The sequence below is a fragment of the Heterodontus francisci genome, chromosome 24 (genome assembly GCF_036365525.1).
Source record: "Heterodontus francisci isolate sHetFra1 chromosome 24, sHetFra1.hap1, whole genome shotgun sequence".
NCBI classification, from domain to species: domain Eukaryota; kingdom Metazoa; phylum Chordata; class Chondrichthyes; order Heterodontiformes; family Heterodontidae; genus Heterodontus; species Heterodontus francisci.
Window position 1 is genome coordinate 43,731,512 of NC_090394.1, and position 18,804 is coordinate 43,750,315.

At 43.5% G+C, this 18,804-nt stretch overlaps 1 protein-coding gene across 2 annotated transcripts in view; it reads left to right on the plus strand.

Annotated features, from left to right (window-relative positions):
- Window positions 1–18,804, plus strand: part of LOC137383352 (3-phosphoinositide-dependent protein kinase 1-like) — a 98,674-nt gene that overhangs the window by 40,260 nt on the left and 39,610 nt on the right. The window contains exon 2 of one of the 2 annotated variants that reach the window (XM_068056076.1): window positions 17,967–18,141. The exons of the other annotated variant lie outside the window; for it this stretch is intronic. Coding sequence (XP_067912177.1) covers window positions 18,103–18,141 — 39 coding nt within the window. The 5' untranslated portion in view covers window positions 17,967–18,102. The remainder of the gene's footprint in view (window positions 1–17,966; window positions 18,142–18,804) is intronic. 2 annotated transcript variants of the gene reach the window in all.

An 18,804-nucleotide genomic window follows, 5' to 3' on the forward strand; every position in this document is an offset into this window, starting at 1 on the left:
ATTTTGTATGTCTTTTCATTTCTTCATATCAGACAACATCCTAGTGAATCTGCGGATACCCCCTCTCTACTGACTCTAAATCCTGCCTATAGTGTGGAGCCTAAAACTGCACCCCGTACTCCAACTGTAGTTTTAGTAAAGTTTTATATAGATTCATCATTGCATTGTGACTTTTGTATGCCTCTTACCATAAAACCTGCTATTTTATTAGCAATGCTATGGATTTATTCACTTGAATTGCTGATTTTAATGTCTCGTTAACCTGAACTCCCAAATCCTCTGCATTTCTACATCACCTAACCTTAGTCATTCAAAATTATAGGCGAGAGCTTGTGTTTATCTAGAGCATTTCACATTCTCATATGATCTTTTGATGTATAGTTGCCTTGGTAATGTATAGAAAGGTGACAAATTTGTGTGCAGCTAGGCCCCACAGACAATGAGATAAATGACCAGATAGTCTGTTTTTAGTGATGGCTGAAGGGTAACTGTTAGTCATGCCATCGGAAGAACTTCCTCAGTTGCTCTTCAGATGGTGCTGTGGGATCTTTTGCGTCCACCTGAGTGTGTGGGGCGCATCATCTGAAAGGCAGCTTACTTTTTTTAACCAAAACATGCTACCTCGCATTTACTGACACTGAATTCCATCTACCACTTTTTGTCAATCTTGTTATCGCATTGCAACTTCCTTTGGTCCTCCAATATTTACTTTGCTTCCTATTTTAGTGTCTGCAATTTTAGACGCCACTCCCTTTAGCCCTGTATGCAAATCATCAATGTACACAGTGAATAGAGGCAGTTCTAGAACAGAATCCTGTGGGACCCCGCTATTGACTTCCAACCACTGCAAAACTCCTTATTTTATTTCATTCTTTCCAACCAGTTTTTTTTATTCAATTTGCTACCATCCTCTGTTCCATATCACTTAATCTTCAAGTTTCCTACACAGTAACTTGTCAAAGGCTTTCTGAAAGTTCTTGAATATTAGGTCCACTGCATTCTCCCATCTATCTCCCCAAAGAACTTGCTGAGTGATGTCAGTCTTTCACCATTCTTGTAGAGTGGTAGAAAATGGGGCTTGCATACTGAGTTGGTATGAAACTGGAGAACTTATTTTTTTTGCTTGGTCTATCTGGTTCCAAGCTTGAACTATTTCTTCTCTAGTTGGCGGGACAGAAACAATTACAAGTGTTTGGGCATGATGCCCAGTTAAGGGGTGACATTTCAGGAGGGTGAAGTTGAGAGATTTTCAGTTTTGCTACTAGAATTTCAGTAAATTGCAGCGATAAATTTCTGTACTGTGTTCCTGTTTCTTTCGTGGGATGTGGGTGTCGCTGACCAGGCCAGCACTTTTGTTGCCCATCCCCAATTAGCTTACTCGGTCATTTCAGAGGGCACGTTAAGAGTCAAATCACATTGCTGTGGGTCTGGAGTCACATGTAGGCGAGGTAAGGGCAGTAGATTTCCTTCCCGAAAGGACATTAGTGAGCCAAATAGGGGTTTTAGAACAATCGACAAGGATTTCATGGCCACCATTACTGTGACCAACTCTCAATTCCAGATTTTTTTCTTTAATCAATTGAATTTTAATTTCGCCAGCTGCCATGGTGGGATTTGAACCCATGTCCCCAGGGCATTAGCCTGTGCCTAGCCCAATGACATTGCCACTGTGCCACCATCTCCCCATTTGAGTTGTGAAATTTCATCTGCAGTTAAGAATTTTTTCCTTCCATACTTGGGTTATGTCTGGAGAGAGTAGTTTGATCTGTATAACAAGACGGTTACAGATCCACTTTGGGAGTAGGTTGAGCTGATGAATTAAGAGAATTAGCCAACCTTTACAGTAGAGTCTTGGCCAAGAAGTGACCTTTTTGTCCCTATTGCATACGGATGTACATATCTAGCACATGTATTATTTATTACATTTAAAAATATTGCTTTGCATTTATAACAAAGGTGCTTCGTTAATGCTGGGTGCTTCTGACCTGTAGCCTAAAACTTTGCATTTTCCATTCTGCACAAGTCTGTCATCAGTTATTTAAATTGTGATCTAAGGTTCTGTTTTATTTATTGATCAGACTTTGTGGCCTTAAAGGACTAATCTGCACCTGAGCTAGGTATTTAAAAAGGAAAAGAGTAAGTAAAGTGCGTGTTGGAATGGAGAGCTAATAGTTGATAAGGAAATGGCAGATGCAATGCACAAAATATTTTGCTTCTGTCTTCACTATAGAGGATACAAAAAACTGTAAATCATGAGGTAGAAGGAATAGAGGAACTTGGTGAAATTACAATCACGAGGGAAGAGGTACTGACCAAACTAATGGAGCTATGGGCTGACAAGTTCCCAGGTCCTGATGGACTTCATCCTAGGGTCTTAAAAGAGGTAGCTAATGAGGTAGTAGATGCGTTGGTGTTAATTTTTCAAAATTCGCTAGATTCTGGAAAGGTTCCATCAGACTGGAAAGTAGCAAGTGTAACTCCTCTATTCAAGAAGTGGGGGGATGCAGAAAAACACTAACTGTAGGCCAGTTAGCTTGACGTCTGTTGTGGGGAAGTTGTTAGAATCGATCATTAAGGAGGTTGTAACTGGGTGGGAAATTAGAAAAACTCAAGGTAATCGGGAATAGTCAGCATGGTTTTGTGAAAGGGAAATTATGTTTAACCAGTTTTTTGGAGTTCTTTGAAGCAGTGACGTGTTGTGGATAAAGAGGAGCCCGTTGACGTACTCTACTTGGATTTCCAGAAGGCGTTTGACAAGGTGCCACATAAAAGGTTATTGGGCAAAGTAGGAGCTAATGGTGTAGGGGGTAACATATTAGCATGAATTAGAATTAGAACATTACAGCGCAGTACAGGCTCTTCGGCCCTCGATGTTGCGCCGACCTGTGAAGCCATCTGACCTACACTATTCCATTTTCATCCATATGTCTATCCAATGACCACTTAAATGCCCTTAAAGTTGGCGAGTCTACTACTGTTGCAGGCAGGGCGTTCCACGCCCCTACTACTCTCTGAGTAAAGAAACTACCTCTGACATCTGTCCTATATCTATCACCCCTCAACTTAAAGCTATGTCCCCTCGTGTTTGCCATCACCATCCGAGGAAAAAGGCTCTCACTATCCACCCTATCTAACCCTCTGATTATCTTATATGTCTCTATTAAGTCACCTCTCCTCCTCCTCCTCCTCTCCAACGAAAGCAACCTCAAGTCCCTCAGCCTTTCCTCATAAGACCTTCCTTCCATACCAGGCAACATCCTAGTAAATCTCCTCTGCACCCTTTCCATAGCTTCCACATCCTTCCTATAATGTGGTGACCAGAACTGCACGCAATACTCCAGGTGCGGTCTCACCAGAGTTTTGTACAGCTGCAGCATGACCTCGTGGCTCCGAAACTCGATCCCCCTACTAATAAAAGCTAACACACCATATGCCTTCTTAACAGCCCTATTAACCTGGGTAGCAACATTCAGGGATTTATGTACCTGGACACCAAGATCTCTCTGTTCATCTACACTACCAAGAATCTTCCCATTAGCCCAGTACTCTGCATTCCTGTTACTCCTTCCAAAGTGAATCACCTCGCACTTTTCCGCATTAAACTCCATTTGCCATCTCTCAGCCCAGCTCTGCAGCCTATCTATGTCCCTCTGTACCCTACAACATCCTTCGGCACTATCCACAACTCCACCGACCTTAGTGTCATCCGCAAATTTACTAACCCACCCTTCTACACCCTCTTCCAGGTCATTTATAAAAATGACAAACAGCAGTGGCCCCAAAACAGATCCTTGCGGTACACCACTAGTAACTAAACTCCAGGATGAACATTTGCCATCAACCACCACCCTCTGTCTTCTTTCAGCTAGCCAATTTCTGATCCAAAGCTCTAAATCACCTTCAACCCCATACTTCCGTATTTTCTGCAATAGCCTACCATGGGGAACCTTATCAAACGCCTTACTGAAATCCATATACACCACATCCACTGCTTTACCCTCATCCACCTGTTTGGTCACCTTCTCGAAAAACTCAATAAGGTTTGTGAGGCACGACCTACCCGTCACAAAACCGTGCTGACTATCGCTAATGAACTTATTCTTTTCAAGATGATTATAAATCCTGTCTCTTATAACCTTTTCCAACATTTTACCCACAACCGAAGTCAGGTCTATAATTACCAGGGCTGTCTCTACTCCCCTTCTTGAACAAGGGGACAACATTTGCTATCCTCCATAGAGGATAGAAGACTGGCTGGCAGAAAACAGAGTATACATAAATGGGTCCTTTTCTGATTGGCAGGATGTGATGGGTGGAGTCCCTCAAGGGTCTGTGCTGAGGCCTCAACATTTTACAATTTATTTCAATGACTTGGATGAGGGGAGCGATGGCATGGTAGCTAAATTTGCAGATGACACAAAGGTAGGTAGGAAAGTTGTGAAGAGGGCATAAGGAGCTTGTAGGCCAATATAGATAGGTTGAGTGAGCAAAAATATGGCAGATGGAGTATAATGTGGGAAAATGTAAAGTTGTTCAGTTTGGCAGGAAGAATAAAAAAGCAGAGTATTACTTAAACAAAGAATGCCTGCAGAATTCCAAGGTGCAGAGGGATCTAGGTGTTCTAGCGTAGAAGTCACAAAAATTAGTATGCAGGTACAGTAGGTAATAAAGAAGGCTAATGGAATGCTATCCTTTTATTACGAGAGGAATTGAAAATAAAAGTAAGGATGTTCTGCTTCAATTATACAGGGCATTGGTGAGACCACATCTCAAATACTGTGTGCAGTTTTGGTCGTCTCATTTAAGGAACGATGTGAATGCGTTGGAGACAGTTCAGAGGAGGTTTACTAGATTGATACCTGAAATGAGCGGGTTGTCTTATGAGGAAAGGTTGGACGGACTGGGCTTGTTTTCACTAGAGTTTAGAAAAGTGAGGGGAGACTTTATTGAAGTATATAAGATCCTGAATGGTCTTGACAAGATGGATGTGGAGAGGATTATTTCCTCTTGTGGGTGAGTCCAGAACTAGGGGGCACTGTTTTAAAATTAGGGGTCGCCCTTTTAGGACCGATGAGAAATATTTTCTGAGGGCTTTGTGACTTTGGAACACTCTGCCTCAGAAGATGGTGGAGGCAGGAACATTAAATATTTTTAATTCAGAGGTAGATAGCTTCTTGTTCGGCAAAGGAATCAAAGGTTATCGGGTAGGTGGGAGTGTGGAATTCAAAACACAAACAGATCAGCATGATCTTATTGAATGGCAGAGCGGGCTCGAGGGGCCGAACAGCCGACTTCTCCTAATTCGTATGTTCGTAAGTTAAACTAGCAAAAGGACAGGAAGGGGAGTAATTTCAAGGAAATCACGGGTTTGGTTTTCAGAGCGGCTTGAGTGACAAGAGGGAGACACTGTCTGGACATGTGATTATGTTCAGTAAGGTTTTTTTTCACTTTGGACCTTTTTTAAAAGCCTGCGAATTGGACAAAGAGCAGGCATTTGTTATATTTGCTTGACCTGCCTTAAGCCAGAGAGAAAAGACCCAGAAAAGTGCTGCTTCTCTCTCTCTAAAGGAGAATCTCATCTCTTGAAAAGGAATCCTGCATTTAAAAGGTAGCAGATTCCTGTTGCCTCTGGTCTCTGAAGAATTTCTGCATCCAGTGAGATTCCTGCTGCCTCCTGTGATCTAAGAAAATCTTGAAATCTGAAGAATTCTTCTGCTGGACTGTTGCTTCAAAACCTAAGCAGACCTGTTGCTACACCCCTGATGGAAGACCTACGTGAAGCCTGCTGAAGTTAAATTGCCGTAAACATCTACCCATCACAGACTGTTCATCAACCTTGCCTGGAGAGACTTCGAGTGGCATCTGACCATTCGACTCTGGGACACCTCATTGTACCGAAAACATCCTACCAGAACGTGAACTTCAATTTTTTATTATTCCTTCTATTCCGAAGAAACAGTTATAACCCAAAACTCCCTTTTGAAACCGGTTAACCGTTTCGTTTTGAATGTTTGTGTATATGTGCACGAGGGTTAAAGGAATGTGTGTTGTTCATGCATAGATGTATCTCATTAGTTAAGACCTATTTATTTTCCAATAAATAGTTAATATTGTTTAAAGGAATCTGGTTTGGTGTGCTTTATTCTGGGGGGAAAATGCAATGTTTAATTTGGCTAGTCTTCGGTAGGTGGGGAAACTTTATTTGATATGCTATGACCTGTGGAGTAGTGGGACTGAATTAAGTGCATTGCTCCTGCCTTGGTCATAATGCTTCTGTGTATTCTGAAATATCCCCTTAAATGTCTGCCACTACATCTCTAGTGACCTATCCTTTTAACCTACTTTGCTTATTCACTTCATCCAGCTCTGCTTTCACGCCCTCATAGTTGCCCTTATTTAAGTTTAAAATACTAGTTAGACCCACTCTTCTCTCCCTCAAACTAAATGTAAAATTAAATTATGATTGCTGCTGCCTAGGGGTGCCTTCACTGTGAAGTCATCTATTAATCCTATCTCATTGCACAATACCAGGTCTGGTATAGCCTCCTCTCTGGTTGGCTTCAGAATGTGCTGTTCTAGGAAACTATCCCACAAACATTCTATGAACTCCTCATCTTGCTACCTTTTGCCCATCTGAAATTTCCAATCTATATGTAGGTTAAAATCCCCCATGATTATTGTTGTACCTTTCTGACAAGTACCCATTATTTCTTCCTTTATACCCTGCCCAACCATGTGATTATTGTTAGGGGGCCTGGACATCACTCCCACAAGTGATTTCTTGCCTTTATCATTTCTCATCTCGATCCAAACCGCTTCTACATCCTGGCTTCCTGAACCTAGGTCATCCCTTTCTATTGTGCTAATACTATCATTAACCCCTCCAACTTTTCCTTTATTCCTGTCCTTCCTAAATATCATGTACTCTTCAATATTCAGGTCCCAATCTGTGCCATCCTGCAGCCATGTCTCTGAAATGGCTATCAGATCGTACTTATTTATTTCTATTTGTGCTATCAGTTCATCTGTTTTGTTTTGAATTCAGTGTGCATTCAGATACAGAGCCTTTAATTTTGTCCTTTTTTATTTTTGTAACCTCTAGCCTTGTCTGCTGATTTACTCTCAGATTTGTAATCATTGTCCCTTCCTTTCACAATCTGCATATCTTTTTTCATATTTCTCTCTTGCCTTGTCTCTATTCCTTTGATTTACCACATCTTCCCAAATTTGGTCCCTTGCCCCACAATTTAGTTTAAAACCCTCTCTACTACCCTAGTTATGCGACTCGCTAGAACATCGGTCCCAGCACGGTTCAGGTGTAGACCATCCCAATGGTACAGCCCCCACTTTCCCCAGTACTGGTGCCAGTGCCCCACTAATCAGAACCCACTTCTACCACACCAGTCTTTGAGCCACACATTCATTTCTCATTTTTCTCATTCATTTTCACATGGCTCAGGTAATCCAGATATTACCTTTTGAAGTTCTGTTTAATTTGGTATCTAGTTCCTCATACGGACCATGCAGAACCTCTTTCCTTGTCCTACCTATGTCGTTGGTACTTACATGGACCACAACAACTGGATCCTCCCCCTCCCACTGTAAGTTCCTCTCTAGCCCTGAGCAGATGGCCCAAACCCTGGCACTAGGTGAGCAACACAGCCTTCTGGACTGTCGCTCTTTGCTGTAGAGAACAGTGTCAATTTTCCTCACCTGTACTGTCCCCTACTACCACTACTTTCTGCTCCCCCCACTTGAACGGCTTCCTGTACCATGGTGCCATAGTTAGTCTGCACATCCGCACTAAGCTCTTGCTCTTGTCCATACAAGCTGCAAGAATCTCCTAACTTGTTGCTCAATTACAAGGACTGAGGCTCCTCCACTCCCATCTTCTCGATCCCCTTACCTGCCTGACTCTCAGTCTCACCCTCCTGTCCCTGACCAAAACAGAATACCCTATCCTAAGGGGTGCGACTGCCTTCTAGAACAAAGTGTCCAGATAACTTTTCCCCCTCCCTGATGCTTCGCAGTGTCTGCAGCTCTGCCTCCCGCTCCATGACTCTGAGCCAAAGCTCCTCAAGTCACAGACACTTAGTACAGATGTGATTGCCATGAATCCAGGAGCGCTGTCATACTGGCAGTCGTGATACATCACCTGTCCTGCCATCTTTTATGGTGTTAATTTAATTAAATTTCTTTTCTCTTAATTTATAGTTCCCCTCCTTACCAAACTCCCTTCACACTCTGCCCTCCAGCAGACGGCATCAGGTACATTACAGTTGAAACTGAACCTGTCAGTGTATTATTATGGCCAGGTGAGGAAGGGGGCCTCAGGCTCCCCTTTCGCCTCTTTGGTTTGACCGCAACAGGATTTTTTTTTTAAACTGTGATTGACCTTACCACCTCAGTGAGTGCATGCTCCTGTTTCTCTAATATAATTGCAAAAGAAACAATCAGACAGCTTTTGTTAAATTTAAACAAGAAAGATGGAAGTTGTTCCCCTCAACGCTCTAAACCGGTTAAAATTAACTAAAACTGCGCATGCATCACACGCATTCGTCGAATCGCGTGCATTCGCAAATAGATATGAGGGAAAATGGAGTTGGGTGGTTGGAGTAGAGTTTGGAATAAATGGAATTTAAATACTGAATATCAGTCCCAGAGTCCTCAGTTGAAATTGTAGTCCTGGAGTTCTCACTGGGCCACGTGCATGGTTGCAGGCTTGCTTCTCAGGCTCCAGAAGGCAGAAGAGGGGGTTCGATCTTTGTCCCCTAGTTGTTGGCTGTGCTGGTCTGTAGGCTTGAAGCTTTTATCAGTTGCAGCCAAGGCTTCCCTGGATCTTTACTGGAAAGGGAGAGAGCGCCGCTCTGTGGATGACTTCTTAGTTACAGTTCTCTTCTCTGACCATACTGAGAGTAATTTAATCAGAGAACACCCCATTGTTCTGGCTAGTTTGAGTCAGTCGTGTTGTCTCCAGTCTGGGCTTTTGGTGTTTTAAATGTAAATTGCTGTGGCCATCTTGGCTGCCAGTTTGCTTTTTAAAAGAAGTTATTTGTAAGAATTTCCAGCAGAAGTCTAAGGCAAGGTTCCAACCGATTTTAAAATGAATATTTCCCATTTAGCATAGGGTTTTCATAGCGGTGTGGATACTTTTCCAGTAGAAGTCAGTAGTTAGTGAGCAGGAGCCCAGAGATACCAAAGCCAATTGTAGCTCAGTCAGATCGGTTCAGACCAAGGGTTGAATCCTTTTCTAATTTTTATCTAGCCGATGTATGGTTACGGAAGTGATCAAAGGGCAAGTGAAGGGACCTTAAATATATTAAATACTGTGCTTTTTTTAATCAAAATTTCTCTAATTTTTGCTGCTGGAGATATTCGCAGTGGCAAACATTTACTTCTAGTGAGGGGAACTTGTTTTGTGACCTACCAGGGAGTTTTAAATGACCCTCTACATTTGTGAAATTCTCCTCTTCACTTGTTTTTGTATTGTATAAACAAAATACTCGAGGAACTGGAACCCAGACTGTGACTCATCAGGAAAGTTGAGAACTCGTGACTTCCTTGCTCGTGCAATAAATACTGTATTCCACAGTTACTCAGAGTCTCCTCTGTAAAAGCTTGTTTGTTTCCAATTTGCAATTGAATGGCATTGTTAAGGGAGCATCAGGCTTCCAGTTAAACATGTGTAGTAAGTCTACAATTTAATGGCTGGCCTTCCCTGTTCTACCCTTTGTAAACTTGAGGTCATCCAAAACTCTGCTGCCCATGTCCTAACTTGCACCAAGTCCTGTTCATCCATCACCCCTGTGCTCGTTAACTTTAGCTGGCTCCAAGTTAAGCAATGCCTCTTTTTAAAAAAAAAAAAAAAAAATTCTCATCCTTGTCTTCAAATCCCTCCATGACCTCGCCACTCTCTATCTCTGTAATCTCCTCCAGCCCCAAAACCCTCAGATATCTGTGCTCTGCTAATTCTGGCCTCTTGAACATCCCTGATTTTAATCACTTCACAATTAGTAGCCGTGCCTTCAGCTGCTTGGGCCTGAGCTCTGCGGTTCCCTCCCTCAACCTCCCTACCTGCTTTCCCCTTAAAACTGACCTCTATGATCAAGCTTTTGATCAACGGCCCTAATAATATGGCCTATGTGACTTGTCATTTTGTTTTGTAATGCTCCTGTGAAGCACCTTGGGACTTTATTATGTTAAAGGAACTATGTAAACCCACATTTTTGTAATCAAACACTAGCTTTTTTTTCCTGTCAATTTTCTCTTTTCTCAAAGGTCTAGACTTTTTACTGGGCTACTTTTTCCACAGGTATTATACATCTTCCATTATTCATGAGTGTTAATTGGCCATTCAACTATGGGTGGAAAATAATAGCCAGAACCTTTTTACTGCCCTCAGCTGGCGCAAGATATTACTGGAAACCTCAGTATCACATCTCCCCTAACCCTGGGACCTAGGGGAGATGGTGGCATAGTGGTATTGTCACTGGATTAGTAACCCGGGGACATGGGCTCGAATCCCACTGGGGCCGAAGCTGGAATTTGAATTCAATTAATAAAATCTGGAATTAAAAGCTAGTCTAATGATGGCCATGAAACCATTGTCGATTGCCATTAAAAAAAAAACCCATCTGGTTCACTAATGTCCTTTCAGGGAAGGAAATCTGCTCTCCTTACCTGGTCTGGCCTACATGTGACTCCAGACCCACAGCAATATGGTTGACTCTTAAATGCCCTCTGAAATGGCCTAACAAGCCACTCAGTTGTATTTAACAGCTACAAAGTCAATAAAGAATGAAACCAGTTGGACCATCTGGTATCGAACTTGGCATCAGAAATGACAACAGTAAACCCATCCCTGTCCACCCTACAAAGTCCTCCTGACTCATATCTGGGGGCTTGTGCCAAAGTTGGGAGAGTTGTCCCACAGACTAGTTAAGAACAGCCTGACATAGTCATACTCACTGAATCGTACCTTACAATGTCCCAGATACTGCCATCACCATCTCCAGTATGTCCTGTCTCACCGGCAGGCCATGCCCAGCAGAGGTGGTGGCACAGTGGTATACTGTTGGGAGGGAGTTGTCCTGGCAGTCCTCAACATCAACTCCAGACCCCATGAAGTCTCAGGGCATGAGGTCAAACGTGGGCAAGGAAACCACCTGCTGCCCCCCCCACCCCGGCCCAAGCTGATGAATCAGCACTCCTCCATATTGAACACCACTTGGAGGAGGCACTGAGGGTGGCAAAGGCACAGAATGTAATCTGGATGGGGGACTTCAATGTCCATCACCAAGAGTGGTTTGGTAGCAGCACTACTAACCAAGCTGGCTGAGTTCTAAAGGGCATAGCTGCTAGACTGGATCTGCAGCAGGTGGTGAGGGAAACGACAAGGGAAAAACGTACTTGACCTTGTCCTCACCAATCTGCCTGCTGCAGATGCATCTGTCCATGGCAGTATTGGTAGGAGAGACCACTTCACAGTCCTTGTGGAGATGGAAGTCCTGTCTTCACATTGAGGATACCCTCCACTGTTGAGTGCCATTAGCGCCATGCTGAATGGGATAAATTTCGAACAGATCTAGCAATGTAAAATTGGGCATCAATGAGACGCTGTGGGCCATCAGCAGCAGCAGAATTGTACTTGACCGCCATCTGTAACCTCATGGCCTGACATATTCCCCACTCTACCATTACCATCAAGCCACGGATCAACCCTAGTTCAGTGAAGAGTGTAGGAGGTCATGCCAGGCGCAGCACCATGCATACCTCAAAATGAGGCGTCCAGCTGGTGAAGCTACAACCCAGGACAACTTGCATGCCAAACTGTGTAAACAGCATGTGATAGTCAGAGCTCAGCAATCCGACAACCAACAGATCAGATCTAAGCTCTGCAGTCCTGCCATATCCAGTCGTGACTGTTGGTAAGCAATTAAACAACTAACTGGAAGAGGTGGCTCTTCAAATATCCCCGTCCTCCGTGATGGGGGAGCCCAGCACATCAGTGCAAAAGATCAGGCTGAAGCATTTGCAGCAATCTTCAGCCAAAAGTGCCGAGTGGATTATCCATCTCGCCCTCCTGAAGTCCCCAGCATCACAGATTCCAGTCTTCAGCCAATTCGATTCATTCCATGTGATATCAAGAAACGACTGAAGGCACTGGATACTGCGAAGGCTATGGGCCCTGACAACATTCAGGTAATAATACTGAAGATTTGTGCTCCAGAACTTGCTGCGTCCCTAGCCAAACTGTTCCAGTACAGCCACAGCACTGGCATCTACCTGGCAATGTGGAAAATTTCCCAAGTATGGCCTGTATTCAAAAAAGAGGACATATCCAACCCAGCCAGTTACTGCCCCATCAGTCTACTCTCGCTCATCAGTAAAGTGATGGAAGGTGCACTTGCTTAGCAATAACATTCTCAGTGGCGCTCAGTTTGGGTTCTGCCAGGGCTGCAGCTCCTGACTTCATTACAGCCTTGGTTCAAACATGGACATAAGAGCTGAACTCCAGAGGTGAGGTGAGAGTGACAGCCCTTGACATCAAGGCAGCATTTGACGGAGTATGGCATCAATGAGCCCGTGTAAAACTGGAAACAATGGGAACCAGGGGAAAACTCTCCACTGCTTGATGTCGTACCTAGCACAATGGAAGATGGTTGTGGTTTTTGGGAGGTCAATCTTCGCAGCTCGAGGACATCACTGCAGGAGTTCCTCAGGGTAGTGTCCTAGCCCCAACCATCTTCAGCTGCTTCATCAATGACTTTCCTTCCATCATAAGGTCAGAAGTGGGGATGTTCGCTGATTGTGCAATGTTCAACACCATTCACGACTCCTCAGAAACTGAAGCAGTCTGTGTAGAAATGCAGCAAGACCTGGACAGTATCCATATATATAGCGTGGTTATAAGAGCAGGTCAGAGGCTAGGATTCTTGTGGCGAGTAACTCACCTGACTCCCCAAAGCCTGTCCAGCATCTACTTGGGACAAGTCAGGATTGTGATGGAATACTCTCCGCTCGCTTGGATGGGTGCAGCTCCAACAACACTCGTAGCTTGATACCATCCAGGGCAAAGCAGCCCACTTGGCACCCCATTCACAAACCTTCACTCCCTCCACCACCAACGCACGGTGGCAACAGTGTGTACCAGCTATCCGATGCACTGCAGCAACGCACCAAGGTTCCTTAAACAGCACCTTCCAAACCCACCTCCTCTACCACCTGGAAGGACCAGGGCAGCAGATGCATAGGAACACCACCACCTGCAAGTTCCCCTCCAAGCCATCCACCATCCTGACTTGAAACTATATCGCTGTTCCTTCACTGTTGCTGGATTAAAATCCTGGAACTCCCTTCCTAACAGCACTGTGCCTACCCCACATGGACTGCAGCGGTTTAAGAAGGCAGTTCACCACCACCTTCTCGGACAATTAGGGATGGGCAATAAATACTGGTCTAGCCAGCGACACCCACATCCCATGAATGAATATAAACACTCTGGTTTACTCCCCTCATTCACTAGTAAGCATTTCTGGTGTGCATGACTTGACTACTCAGTAACTTCACTGAACCATTGGGGCAGCTCACACTCTGGTTTATTGGTATCTCAAAAAATGACACTACTTATAAATCTGTTTAAATTTGTGTGGAAGACATGACTTGTACAACAGAATTTATAGTGTTCCTGGGCATTGTGAGCTGTACTTGGAGAATATGTAAAACTAGCAAAACCCCACAAAACATTTGTGGTGAAATTAGTACTTCAACATGATTTCTGGTTATTCTTTCATCCAAGACTTTAACGGTATCAAAACTGCTCACTCTGGAAAAAGCTGCATCTGTAAAACAGGTCCAGGAATATATTTTGTCAAAAGTCTGACCTTGTGACTTGCCTCAAAGTTAGGTTTATGGTTCAAGTGGGAGGTTTGATCTCTGCTTTTTTACTTAAATTTGTTTTAAATCCAGTTTAGGTTTTGAATATTTTCCTCTGTTCCCGTCATCAGTAATAGAGGCAGAAGCAGGAGGAATAACTAGATGCTGTATTTTGCCTTTTTCTTTTAATCAGATTTCCTGCATAAGACCATTGTATCTGTACCCAATTTAAATGTTAAACATTTTTTAAAATTTATTTCTTCAAAAGTAAATAGATGCTTCCCAATGGGTAAAAGCATATTGAAGGGCTGTGGCCTACTTTCTGCTGTGTGCTGAGGCAACAGTTTGTGTCAGAAGAAAGTGACTGTTTGGATCTTGGCTGGAGTCAGGATCAGGCTGGGCTATGATGTCCTGATGGTCGAATAACTTGTGGACAATTGCTGTTCGGGTACACCCTGAGGAATGGGCACATTGAATTGCTTGAAAGGCTGGCACTGTACCCTGGAGAAGCTGATTTGGCACCTTGCCTGACCGTGCCCCATGGAACTTTCCTTCCACTGTTTATTTTTTTCCTTCACCAACTCTTTTTGCCCCCCCTCCCACGCACTGCTCGCCTTTATCCCAGTTGAAAGTGGTGTCATAAAATAAATATGCCCCACATGTGCCTGGCACCACTCACCAACAGATGCACCCTTTAAACTGACCAATCAAAACAGTCCAAACATACAAAAACTGCATATTATAGACTATCAAACATGTGGAGTTAGGATCATGTTGGTCCTGATCCAATATATTTTTAGTCCATTCTGTGCTCCAGCTGAGGGGTGTTTATGCTGGGAATAGAATACTTCTCATTTCAGTGAGCATGCCCAATGGAGCTTTTTTTTTCTGCATTAACTGCAATTTGTTCAGCCTCAAAAGACCACTATTACTGCACCATGGAATGTTTTTCCTTTCCTCCATAGTTATGGGAACATTGGAACTAGAATAGGGCATTAAACCTCTTCTGCCATTCAGTGCAATTATGGCTGATCTGTATCTTAACTCCATCTACCTGCCTTTATTCTGTATGCTTTGATACCTTTTACCTATTGATCTCAATCTTGAAAACTCCAATTGGCACCAGCCATCCACAGCATCTTGGTGGGTTTGGGGATGGGGGTGAGGGAGGGATGTTCCACATTTCCACTACACTCTGTGCCCCTTTGTTCTTGATTTCCCCCTACCAGAGGAAATAATATCTCTGTATCTACCCTATTGAATTCCCTAATCATTTTAAACACTTCAATTAGATCACCTTTCGCTCCCTAAACTGAAGGAAATACAAGCAAACCCTTTAAGCCCTGGTATAATTTTACTGACTCTACGGTGTAACCATGTGGTATGTCAAAGACCTACACTTCAGAGCTAATTTACAGACTTGCACTCAACTGTATGATTTGGCCTTCATCCTGTCAACCTGGGCTGTATTTAAACCCAGTGTGGCAGGTCATTAGCTGCTTTATAGTGTCAGTGAAGTGCTTGCACAGCTAGTTCTGGAAGTGGAGGGTCTGGGGATGTTGTGACTTAACGTAAACCTGGCAGCCCCACGAAGGCCAGCATCCATGAAGATTTGTCAGTCGCCTGATTTGCTGGAAGACACCAATATAAACATAGCTAAACACTGCATCACTCATCCCTCTTCAGTCTTGAGATTAAAAATATATAAGTTTTCATTGATCCATAGAGGTCTGCAGTAGTAAAGGTCATTTGGCCGACCATGTCTGTGCCAGCACTTCGCTAGAGCATTGAAAACTAATCTCACTGTCTGCTCTCTCCTATAGCCCTTTATCTTCCTCTATTTCAAATTTGGATCATATTTCCCTTAAAATATACAACGATCTCTGCTGTAACCAATCCATGTTGCAAATAATTCCATGCTCCTACAATCCTTTGCATAAAGAATATATTCATGTTCTCACTGTTCTGCTATAATCTAGTTATCAGTAATCAATTATTGAGGTTCGAGTCTGTTAACTCCTGTAGGAAGATTTCCAGTGTTTCAGTAACGATGGTGAAGCTTTGACATTTCATTTGGGCACTCACCATAAAACATTTGGGGCCACTAGTTGTACTGATTGAATAATTCAGATCTTACCATTATTTTGGTGCTTGCATTCTATGATTAGGGGTCAATTATTTGTGAGATGAGAAGCTTCTTTCAGAGGGTTGTGAATCTTTGGCATCATCTGTCCTAGAGGGTTGTGGATACTCCATCGCTGAGATAGTAAGATTTTCAAAGTGACTCCTGACACCACAGAGCATGCGCAGAGCAATCGTGGACGTCATCAGTGCATGCGAACATCTGCATGCGCACACATGACCTCACCCCTCAATAGCCATCTGGATTCACCCGAACCACCAGAAGAGATTTTTGGTGTCTCGGGGAATCGAGGGATATGGGGACCAGGTGGGGAAATACTTAAGCAGAAGATCAGCAATCAGTATTAAATGGCAAAACCGGCGCGAGGGGCAGCATGGTCCATTCCTGCTCCAATTCTTTTATGATTCGACTTGTTTTTCTGGTAGCTGCTAGTGGTTACTTATGACTAATATTTAACTTATGCAAGGGAACTGAATTAACTACACTGCTACCCTGAGCATATCAATAACTTCTGACTGTTACTCTAAGTCAGTATGAGAGCATGGTTGTGTTACTGGACTAATCTAGAGGCATGAGTTCAAATTTAAACTGAGTTAATAATCTGAAACAAAAAGAAACTAATCAGTAGTGGTGATCATGAAACTGTTGAATTTTCATAACCCATCTGTCATTACAATGGCATTACCATTGTCAAATCCCCCAATATCAACGTTCTGGAGGTGGGGGGAGGGCTGGTTACCATTGACCAGAAGCTTAACTGGAACAGCCACATAAATACTGTGGCTGCAAGAGCAGGTCGGAAGCTAGGAATTCTGCAGCGAGTAACTCTCCTCCTGTCTCGCCAATGCTTGTCCACCATCTCCAAGGCACAAGCCAGGAGTGTGATGAAATATTCTCCACTTGTCTGAATAGGTGCAGCTCCAACAACACTCGAAGCTCGACAACATCCAGGACAAAGCAACCTGCTTGATTGGCCAGCACCCCATCTACTGCCTTCAGCGTTCACTCCCTTCACTGATGCACAGTGGCAGTAGTGTAAATTTTTTAAAAATAAGCACTCTGGGAATAGCTTCACCACATGGCCTCCAGTGGTTCAAGAAGGTGGCTCATCACCGTTAAGGGCAATTACTGATGGTCAATAAAAGCTGCCCTCACTGGTGACACCCATATCCCATGAACAAATAGTATTCAACATGATTTGGTATTGCTTACTCATAACAAAATGTTGAAGGCTAATTATAACTTTTAAAGGACACAGTCCTGATCAAGAGACTAGTTTCGAGGAGAATCTGATCTTCACTGCAGGCCTTCAGAAAAAGTGAGTTCAGTGTTCAATTTCCAGTCCAAATGCACAAGTGATTCCTGTCGACACTTTTGCATAGATTAGGGTGAGCAACCTCCACCATCCAGTCATAAGTAAGTATTGGACATAGGACAGTTTTTAAAAATTCATTCATGGGATGTGGGTGTTGCTGGCCAGGCCAGCATTTATTTTCCATCCCTAATTGCCCTTGAGAAGGTGGTGGTGAGCTGCCTTCTTGAACCGCTGCAGTCCATGTGGGGTACGTACACCCACAGTGCTGTTAGGAAGGGAGTTCCAGGATTTTGACCCAGCGGCAATAAAGGAATGGCGATTATAGTTTCAAGTCAAGATGGTGTGTGACTTGGAGGGGAACTTGCAGGTGCTGTTCCCATGCATTTGCTGCCCTTGTCCTTCTTGTTGGTAGAGGTCGCAGGTTTGGAAGGTGTCGTCTAAGGAGCCTTGGTGCATCTTTTGGATGGTACACACTGCTGCCACTGTGCGTTGGTGGTGGAGGGAGTGAATGTTTGTAGATGGGGTGCCATCAGGAAGCCCTTAATTGTGATGTAACTGGTTGAACTCAGCTCTAATTGTGTAAAAAGTTTCTAAAATTAAATAAACCACTAAGCCTGTTTGTTTTCTTTTCAGTTTTCTTCTCTCCTGTCCTGAGGCTGCTCACTCATGTTGAGCTATAGATCCAGAAGCATCAACATTTCTGCAGGACCTTGTCCAAGCATCCATACTCCATGTGTGAGCTGACGCAGTGTTAGCAAGCTGTTTAGCTATGGAGAGCCTCGCTGCCGAGCCCCAAACTTGTTCTCAGGTGACTTGCATGATTGCACACATTAGAAGACTTCTGGGTAGCAAGCTGGGGGGGCTTGAAACAGAAAACGCAGGGAATACATAGTGAAGGGAAAAGGTGGTTACAATGTTAAGAGTGCATAACCTTCCATCAGACTAAAGAGTGCAAAATGGGCAGACAAATAGACATGGGGGAGGCCCATGCAACCAAAGGGGAAGTCTGGAACAAGTGATGCAAGGCAAGATGGGAATGCAGCTGATCTGAAATTTAAACAAAATTTGAAATGGGGAGGTTTGGGATGTGCCCTGACCTTATTTCCCTTTCCCCTTGCCCAGTGACATTGAGGCCATTTATAGCACTGTACTTCTGGACTGCCTGAAATTCTCTCTCTCAAACTCAACAACTTGCCATAATATAAAAGCAAAATACTGCGAATGCTGTAAATCTAAAATTAAAACAGGAAACTGCTGGAAAGTGCTTTCGATTTTTATTCCACCAACTTACCAGTTACCCTTACTCCCATAACTGTAGTGGCCTACTTTGGCCCCATTGCATCCAGCGATGCAGAAGGAAATTGTTTTTAGCATGTAATTTAAGAACGCTGTGACTTTTTATTTCCCCTGCTTTGTTACACTAGTTGTTTGACATTGTGGTTTTCAACATTAGAAAATCAATTCCATCTGA